At 40.4% G+C, this 10,000-nt stretch overlaps 3 protein-coding genes across 7 annotated transcripts in view; 1 reads left to right on the top strand and 2 right to left on the bottom strand.

Moving 5' to 3' along the window:
* Positions 1–5,506, bottom strand: part of dyrk1b (dual-specificity tyrosine-(Y)-phosphorylation regulated kinase 1B) — a 33,577-nt gene extending 28,071 nt beyond the window's left edge. The window contains exons 1-2 of one of the 4 annotated variants that reach the window (XM_083529243.1): positions 5,273–5,506; positions 4,456–5,085 (exon numbers count right to left, since the gene is read on the bottom strand). The gene's annotated coding sequence lies outside the window, so the exon portion shown is untranslated. Of the gene's footprint in view, positions 1–4,455 lie in introns of all 4 variants that reach the window. The other 3 variants (XM_083529241.1, XM_083529240.1, XM_083529242.1) reach the window with 3 other exon arrangements.
* The window catches only part of LOC310719501 (beta-1,4-galactosyltransferase 3), a 389,210-nt gene that overhangs the window by 239,444 nt on the left and 139,766 nt on the right, over positions 1–10,000 (top strand). The gene's annotated exons all lie outside the window — the stretch shown is intronic.
* alkbh8 (alkB homolog 8, tRNA methyltransferase) overlaps positions 8,940–10,000 on the bottom strand; it is a 5,514-nt gene continuing 4,453 nt past the window's right edge. The window contains exons 11-12 of one of the 2 annotated variants that reach the window (XR_014531499.1): positions 9,258–10,000; positions 8,940–9,131 (exon numbers count right to left, since the gene is read on the bottom strand). The exon at positions 9,258–10,000 is cut by the window's right edge and continues 65 nt beyond it. Coding sequence is in view for 1 of the 2 variants with exons in the window: in XM_083529245.1 (XP_083385371.1) it covers positions 9,334–10,000 (667 nt within the window). In the remaining variant the exon portion in view is untranslated. Of the gene's footprint in view, positions 9,132–9,193 lie in introns of those variants that run through there. The other variant, XM_083529245.1, reaches the window with a different exon arrangement.

The following is a 10,000-nucleotide window of genomic DNA, read 5'->3' as shown; positions in this document are numbered from 1 at the left end:
GCGTGTATATTTGAGTGTGTAGTCCTGAGTGTGTATATCTGAGTGTGTATATCTGAGTGTGAATATTTTAGTGTGTAGTTCTGAGTGTGTATATTTGAGTGTGTATATTTGAGTGTGTAGTTCTGAGTGTGTATATTTGAGTGTGTATATTTGAGTGTGAATATTTGAGTGTGTAGTTCTGAGTGTGTAGTTCTGAGTGTGTATATTTGAGTGTGTAGTCCTGAGTGAGTAAATCTGAGTGTGTAGTTCTGAGTGTATATCTGAGTGTAGTTCTGAGTGTGTAGTTCTGAGTGTGTAGTTCTGAGTGTGAATATTTGAGTGTGTAGTTCTGAGTGTGTATATTTGAGTGTGTAGTTCTGAGTGTGTATATTTGAGTGTGTAGTTCTGAGTGTGTATATTTGAGTGTGAATATTTGAGTGTGTAGTTCTGAGTGTGTAGTTCTGAGTGCGTATATTTGAGTGTGTAGTTCTGAGTGTGTATATTTGAGTGTGTAGTTCTGAGTGTGTATATTTGAGTGTGTAGTTCTGAGTGTGTATATTTGAGTGTGAATATTTGAGTGTGTAGTTCTGAGTGTGTAGTTCTGAGTGTATATCTGAATGTGTAGTCCTTAATTTAGTTTGATACGTGACCTCATGTACATTAAATACAGATGCTCCTAAATAAATCTGATGTTTTTATGTTATATTTAAAGTAAAGTAAAATTAATTTTCCCAGAATTCTTTCCCCTGTGTCTGTTACAAACCAAATTTAAATTACCCACAATTCCCTGCACTCACTGTCTCTCGCTTCCTGTCTTTATCTGCAATTTCCCCTCTCTCTCTCTCTCTCTCTCTCTCTCTCTCTCTCTCTCTCTCTCTCTCTCTCTCTTTCTCTCTCTCTCTCTTTCTCTCTTCCTCCCTCTCTCTCTCTCTCTCTTCCTCCCTCTCTCTCTCTCTTTCTCTCTCTCTCTCTCTCTCTCTCCCTCTCTCTCTGTATGAAGCAGAGCACAGCTAAGTGAGAACCAGCACCAAGGAGAGCAACCACACACACACACACACACACACACACACACACACACACATGAGAAAGCAAGAGAGATAGAGTGAGAGAGAGTAAGACAGGCAGACAGTTATAAGAAGGACAGAGAAAGAGAGAAAGAGAGAAAGAGAGGAATAGACAAACAAAGAGTGGGAGAGAAATAGTAAGAGAGGGACTGACAGACAAGTGAAGAAGACAGATAGATGGACAGGCATAGAGGAAAAAGACATACAGGCAGGAGAGGTAGAGAGACAGAGAGAGGTGGAGAGACAGACAAACAGAGGTGAAGAGACAGACAGACAGACAGACAGACAGACAGACAGACAGACAGACAGACAGACAGACAGACAGGCAGGCAGACAGACAGACAGGAGAGGGCCAGACAGGCTGTACACATTCCTGAGAGTTTCGTCAAAAAAGCAGTCACCTACACTTCCCTCCATGACAGTGTGCTTTTTCTTGATGAAGTAAACAGTCACGATCGTACATGCTAATCACAATTAGCAGACTAGCTAACGAATCATTTGTGCTCTTTCATTATGTACTGTGCAGCAGGATTGGGACACAGCGGGCAGTTCAGCTGAGGGAGCAGTTAGCATTTATTCTTTTAGCAGTCACCTAACTAATGCTAACCAAATCACACACATGCATCATGGGTAATCTTTATCATCTGAACCCTCCAGTGTTTTACCACAAAAATTCAAAATCCTGTTCTTTAAATTAAAAGTGATAATTATTAAAAGATAAAAACGTCAGAGCTGTTAATTAGCGTTTAATCCCCTCACATCCCAGCTCGGTATTTATTTATTTATTTATCTTATAAAATAATAAAATGTCCCCTAATATGTATAAATATATTGCTGTGACTTGTACGCAGGTGTGTGGCGGCGGTTCGGGAGGTCGTTGTCATGACCACCGTAGATTCTAATTCAACATCTTTGTGTTTCTTGTCACTTATGGTTCATTCAGCTGTGTATCTCAGTGACCTGTGGTGAGAAAGTGATTAAGACTCCACTTCAGGTGTGAATCGAACGTGCAGGACGGCCGTATGCTCCGGAGATCTGGAGCGAAAGGAAAAAAACGTGACGTGAAGCATTTTAAACCAGCTATTCCTTCAACCATGGAGTCAACTTGGTGTTCACTGGTGATGTGATCTGATGTTTGTCCAATCTTCACACATGCGTGGTGGAAACGCTGTGGGCCGTACACGTTCCTCACACGACCTGATCTGCTTCTCTGATTGTTTTAAATCAGTACACAACCACAGAGCAAAAGGAAATGGATTTGCCTCTGGTTCAGAAGTTCGGGTGCAACTTCTTCTACGACTGCAACCTTTAACTAGAACCGATCCAAAACCCCGGAACCTTTATCATTCCGACTGGGAAAATATAAAAGGAGATGAGATGTTAAACAGTGATCAACAGTTAACGCTGGTCATGTTATCATTAACTTTAGCGATCTAGTTTCTGGCTAATTCCCGAGATCTTGAAGATCAGTCTGAACAGATAGAAGACACATGATCATGGTGGGTTTTTGCATTCTGCTCTAGATTGCAGAAGGAATGTGTTTCCGAATTTCCCGTCTCTGAGTTATTCAGAGCGCTGCGTTGTCCCTGTCTCTATCCGACCTCTCTAGTTACGAACGTGTTATAACACAGTTATTACACCAAACCGTCGGTCAGCAGAGAAAGTTCCATTATAGCTAGCTCTTTCATAATTGGATAATCAGACAATACCTCCACAGCCCACCACTCCCATTTTACCATGTTTGATCAGAACTTTAAATTGGTGTACCAGGCCACGCCCACGAACGTCCGTGTGTGACATCAGCACCAACGCCATGCCATGAGCGACAGAAATATCGCATTATCGTTAACCCAAGGGCCTGCTAGCTAGCCTGCAAATTAGCAAGCACGCCCTACAGCTCAATATGTACAGAGGACACGGAGACGAATCTGACCTCCAGCACAACGTTACGTTCCTCACACCGTAGTCCAGACACGCAATGCATTATGGGTAACGCAGCCTCCGAGAATCACGTCGTATGAACATGAGGAGAACAGAATTCTGTGCATCCTGTGCGTGTACATGTGTGTGTGTGTGTGTGTGTGTGTGTGTGTGTGTGTGTGTGTGTGTGTGTGTGTGTGTGTGTGTGTGTGTTTTCTAGCATTTGGGACAGAGCCTTAAAATGGCCGGTGTTCCGTTAGGGACACTAAACAGGGACGAAGGGAAGCGTTTGGGATGGGAGCGAATGCCTTGTACGCCCTATCTAGTGCACTAGAACGAAGACTGAATCCATTTTGAACCGGCGTTGTAGTTAAGCAGAGCCTTGCAGAGGGGTGTAGGCACATCACACATCACACACACACACACACACACACACACACACACACACACACACACGGTATACCAAATTACACTCTTAATACCGTCTCATGACAGTGGATCGACTGTTTTATCGTGTGTGTGTGTGTGCGTGTGAGAGTGTCAGATTGCAGGAATAATATGTATCATAAAAATGCAACAAGCCGATGCAATGTGACGGATGACATGCAACACTGCAGCTTTACATGAACATGTGTGTGTGTGTGTGTGTGTGTGTGTGTGTGATGGGAGGGGGGTTTAAACCCTAAAAAATTATGGATAGAATGAAAATGTGGCGTGTCACGAAGGTTCATAATGAAAGGTTATTAATGTTAATAGACAGAGGGCGTCATCATGATGATGGGGTTTTGTGCATGCGGTACGTACGCCACACACACACACACACACACACACACACACACACACACACACACACACACACACACACACACAAGCACTAAGATGTGGGATAGATTTTTATTCATCGCATCACACTGAGATGTCAGATGTGATGTGAAATGGGATCGGACGGCGAAAACGCCACGCTCGCAACCGTCTCCTGTGTCCAGATGAAGGCTGGAGACACCTGAATACCTGCAGCTGCACTGCATCTCAACTGCATCCTGACCCACATCTCAGCCTCCTACGCTCACATTTAACACTGTTTCGATCCATATGTGACTGTCGGCCATATAAAAGAAAGACGCTCCTCATTGACCGGCCTGTACTTCAGCATCATCATCATCATCACCACCATCAGCATCATCATCATCAGCAGCAGCAGCAGCAGCAGCAGCACATGCATGGAGACGGACAGCAGTGCTGGTGCTGCAGTGCACATTTAGACTGGGGAAATGGGTGTGTTAGAGGAGCTGAGACGCTGAAATGAGCAGGGTGTGTGACACAGAAGAGGTGAAAGCATGTACACACGTGAATATAACACGCACATTTCACGCTGTGACGTGAGGTGAGGCTGCTGCTGCTGCAGACCAGAGCGCGATCTAAACCCACCTACACATACACATATATACATACATACACACGTGCATATACATGTGTGTGTTCGGATCCATACCTCAGGCGGCGGCGGTTCGTTCCCAGGTTCCCGAAGCGGCGGCGGCGGCGGCAGCAGCAGCAGCCATTAGCAGCGGCGTGAGATCTGCTCGCCTCCGTCCTAAAGCTCCACAGAAAAAACCCGCGGAAAAACCGGCCGAAAAAATCGGGACCCCCCCCCCCTCCCCCCGAACACCGACACCCCTCTCACGGGTGCGACCGGTGATCAATTTTCGTGTTTTAGAAATAATAATTTAAACCCCTCAGAATAAAAATCAAAACCACCGAGCTGTATTTTCTGTGTGAAATGAAATCCTCGGAGCAGATCCCAGGCTCAGGCTGAGGCGAGTCCCGGCTGCGGTCGCTGAGGTAAAAATTTCTCGAGTCCGACTCTATAAGACAGATAGTCCCCGGGCTTCTCTGCTAGCCGCTGTCTTTTTTCTTTTATCCCCGCAAAAATGTAAATCTAAAGCCGGTGTCCTGGATTTCCGTCGTTTTTGTTTTTGTTTCTGTGGTAGTGGTCTCAGTTTCTCCTCCACAGACACTAATCTTGAGGCTCTTCCTCCGCTGGTTAGCTTTCTCCGGCTAAGCTAGTTTGCATCGCCTGCCATCGGTTTGCCATTGGTCTGATTGTTGCCTGTTGTGGTGCAGCCTGAGGGGGGTAGATGAAGAGGAGGGGGCGGTAAGCGAAGGAGGTAACTGGTAAAGATATATATATATATATTTTAATTAAAAAACCCAAATGAAAAACGTATAAAAGAATAGGAAAGAGAGAGCCAGAGAGAGAGGGAGAGGGAGAGGGAGAGGGGATCGCTCCGGTGCCGCACCGCTTAGCTCACAATTAGCGATGTTGAATTCGCTGTAAAGGGAAAAGCCCCCCCCCCGCTCCGCTGCCCGTTAATCTCGATCACTCCGCGCGACTGCCTGACTCTCCGCGCCACCGACAACCGCGAGCGCGCGCCCTGCTACCAAGAGCGCGTGCCCGCTCGCCCGACCGCCCTTCGCGCGCGCGCGTTCCCAGGCTCAGGCTCGTCCGCGTGAACCCGCACCGCGCACTCATCGGTTTGATTTTCCACAAAATGGCGCTCGAACAGACCTGAGGGGGGAAACGAACCAAAAGTGTCCGCCTCAGAGCCTCTTCACTCTCACCCAGAAACACTGAGATATCTCCCCAAATACCTGCACATAACCCGGGCTCTTTCCACAACTTTAATCCGTTTATATATGATCTCAAACTTGACTCACTGTTTTGTGATCACGAGGAATTCCCAGAAACACAATTCGTTTCATTTTTATACCTTTTCAAACATTTTTATATGGATTTTATTCTCCTCATTGGGTTCTTTGAGGAACCCTCTGTGAAAGATTTCTCCACAGTTCACCATTGTGTGTAATATGATGTAGATTATACACGTTATAACGCAGGAGGTTATAAAACAGATGTATAGGAAGAATGTAAAGTCCAGTAAACACCAGAACCCTGCTATCTGAGAATCCCAGCAGGATGATCTTCTCGCTCTGAGTCTGGTGTCGTTTATATAGAAATACTGCACATTATTGCACTTGGGGATGAAGAACATGTTGGATCGAAATTCCAGGCTGATTGATGCTTATTAACATGTAATAACAGGCTAATGTAGGGGGAATAACTCACAATGTATTTCTATTACAAGAGTAGAATTGTTTTCTTAAATATCAGAATGAAACGTGTTTCTGAACTGATCGTATGTTAAGAGATGTTCACCTGAGGAGACTCGATCATCAGAGTCTATATAAATCATCTATATAGTATTATTATATAAAGTTCAGGAAAAAAACTACAAAGTAATAAATGTTTAGATGGATTTAAAGAAAGTTGATCTAGAAGAAACTCCAGGGTGGATCCCCTCAGCAGAAGCCCAACACCACAGTGGAACACAAGGACTGTGTATTTCTTTCTTTCTTTTACTGGAAGGAAATATCCGTTTCCCTGTCCACTCCGTCTCATCATACTCATCATACTGAAAAGTTCTGAAGATCTTCTGTTTCTCAATCAGAGCACAGGAGGTGGAACATCCCACACAAATCCTACTGCACAGGAAGAATTCATTAGAAAAGGTTTAGCAGAATCAATAAATACTCATTATAAATTACAGTTAATATCATTTATCATCTAGCAAGTCTGTAAACAGCTTTTTTATTTTATATATAAATATATTAGGGGTGAAACGGTGCACTAAATTCACGTTTCGGTACGTGCCTCAGTTTTTAATCACAGTTCAGTTAAGGGGAAAAAAATGCGAAACATAAAACTCAATTTTTATTAACAGCTTATTATTATTATTATTATTATTATTATTATTATTATTATTATTATTCTTTAAATAGGTTACAATTTTTAAACAATTTAAAATAAAATGCTTGCTTGGTTAAATAATATATAAATTACTATTTAATAAAAATTAAATAGAATAAATCTAATTAATGCAATACACTCTTTTATCATATTGATTACTTTAAGTAATAAATAAATCAGCACAAATTAAATTAAATAAATGGATGAATGTAATTAAATAGTTTACATTTGTTAGACCCCATTTTTGTAATACAGATGTGTGTGTGTGTGTGTGTGTGTGTGTGTGTGTGTGTGTGTGTGTGTGTGTGTGTGTGTGTGTGTTTTGCATCTACTCACTGATCTACATTACTGTTCTACTTATTTCAGTAGACTTTAACAAATGTCTTCCTTCCTTCCATCCTTCATTCATTCCCTTCCTCAATATGTTGAATATATAAACAGTATTTATATCATTTTTATTCTATAACATTTCAAATCACAGTAACAGCAGTAACACACACTGCCAGACATTTCAGTATTAACCACAAATCTTCACCTGCTGCACAAAGACAAAACATCTGAAGAACATCTGATACCTCGAACATTTAACTTTTAAAGTCAAACATTACTTTAAATTCAGAAAACTTACATTTCCAAAGCTTTACTCATACATACATTATTTTATACATCATTTAAAACATTATTCATGCATTATTATATAACATATACCTAATTTTACACATACCTTTAGATATAATTTTATACATAATATAAAAATAGTTTTATAAATATCTTTTATTTATAACTTTATACAACATTTTATACATAATTTTACTTATAACTTTATAAATAATTGTATATATATATAATTTAATACATAAAAGTGCTCGCAGGTGTGACTGTAATTTACCAAATCTAAATAATTTACCACATTTCATAAACATTTTAGTAAATTCAGAACAGATTCAGTAAAAATCACTTTTTATTCTTTATTTCAGCAGAAACACAATAAAAACATCATCAATATGGGAAATGATATAAACACAACACAGTCACGTCTCTGCACATCTCTGCTCTTGACCACGCCCACGCCCACCCTGATGTGTTCACATTAATGAAGTTATATTATTATTATTATTATTATTATTATTATTATTATTATTATTATTATTATTATTATTATTATTCTAAAGTAAAAGCTCAAGTTAAATTTACCAAAATGTCCCAATTTCCCCCCAAATTCACCAGAATGTTCAGATTGTTCTGTTTATTAATTTATTATTCAAATGATCATAATTCAGAAAATAGATAATTGGCTTTAATTAGCTTACTTAACCTAAACTTTGTCAATTTTACATTTAAATAGATTTAACCAATAACACAAATTTCTGAGGAATTTATTTAGATTTAAAAATGTATCACAAACCAAATGTTCATTTATTCACACATGCAACTGTTTAAATCAGTTTGTGTTCATAACTAAAATCTTGTGATTAATTTAAATGATTGTAGACTTTTGACAGATAAACAGGAAGTTTGTGTGGATAATAAATGGATTCATGATGTTAAAAGTAGATTTGGAATGTGAAGCCTTTTATTATTTATTTATTATATTATATAAAAGTTGATATGTATCACTCTGTGTAGGGGTCTCGTGCACTATATAATAAAGACACGTTTAATTTTCCCACTTTTCAGCAGAAGGAAGTCACAGAGACCCAAATGGCAGTGTGAGGGAGAAAAATACACAGTTATTGGATCTTATTTAAAACCATATTTATTGGTCCTTTTGTGTTTTTGAAATCTAAATATGAATATATGATTACTTGGAATAAAAAAACTGTAAAAATGTGTGACTCTTAAAAAAGCATTTCTTCTTCATATAATTGAATTATGAACTTAACAATTTATAAATTTGCTAAACTACTTAATTATTATTAATATATTTACAGAACATGAAGTTTAATCATAATCGATGAAAAGAACTTCAGTTATAATATACATTTAAATATGTACATTACAAAACCAAATAAATTTAAGTTGAGTTATTTAAGAGAAATGTATCTTAAATCTCGTCACATTTCTCAGTTTAAAATATTCTTTAAACCTAAAAATATATTTTAAAACCTTTAAAATAAAAGCACTCAAACACACTTTTCAAAGTGAAAAAAGAAAGAGTCAGTAATTATGGCAATTCATTGTGCTTTATTGAAAATCGGAAGCTCTGCACAGCGCCACCGAGTGGCTGTATGATGTAAAAGCAGCACAGACTGTGAGCAGGAGAGAGTTTATTACTCTTAATCTGATTTCTAATTTATTGAGTTTTTCTTATACACGTTTAAGGATTATACGGAATAACAGTCACTTGTGGGAGGGGGTTATATGTAGGAGGAGTTATTTGTGGGAGGAGTTATCAGTGGGAGGTGATGATTGTGGAAGGAGTTTTCAGTGGGAGGGCGTATTTGTGGGAGGAGTTATCAGTGGGCGGTGATGTTTGTGGGAGGAGGTATTGGTGGGATGAGTTATTTGTGGGAGGAGTTATCAGTGAGAGGAGTTATCGGTGGGAGGAGATGTGTGTGGGAGGGGTTATTGATGGGAGGAGGAATTTGTGGGAGGAGTTATTGGTTGTGTTTTCTGCAGGATGACACACCAGTTGCCCTGGTCGTAGTAGCTCTTCTGCACTTCCACCCCACTGATGCGCTCACACAGATCCTCCAACTCTCCACGCTGGAACACATGATAAAAACGGTGGAACACGGGACCAGGACTCGCCTTTACTTCACCTTTCAGATGCCAAGGAACGAGAAGATCCTGGGACTCGAATGCTGTACGGTTGGTGTGAACACACAGCCTAGGTGGGGTCTCCTTCCCACAATCCTCCTCTTTGTCCTCTGGGTTACAGTTCGCTTTCCCAGCATGCACCTGTCTCACACTCGACTCAATGTTGGCCTTATCCAGGTCATTTCTGTGTTGAGTGTTAGATGTATATGAAGTTTTTAATTCCACGTTCTCCTGGTTCTTCACATTTCCCAGGTTTTCCATGGTCCCTTGGTTCTCCACACACCCCAGGTTCTCCACACACCCCAGGTTCTCCACATTTCCCTGGTTCTCCACATTCCCCTGGTTCTCCACATTCCCCTGGTTCTCCACATTCTCCTCATTTCCCCGGGTCTCCGTGTTCTCTTGGTTCTTGCTAGTTTTAAGATATTTGGATTTTTGGTTTTTGTATTCCTGCTCCATTGCCCACACGTAG

The sequence above is a fragment of the Silurus aristotelis genome (assembly GCF_946808225.1).
Source record: "Silurus aristotelis genome assembly, chromosome: 25".
Taxonomy (NCBI): domain Eukaryota; kingdom Metazoa; phylum Chordata; class Actinopteri; order Siluriformes; family Siluridae; genus Silurus; species Silurus aristotelis.
The sequence above is the reverse complement of the archived record's forward strand: the minus strand, read 5'-3'. Positions and strand labels throughout refer to the sequence as shown.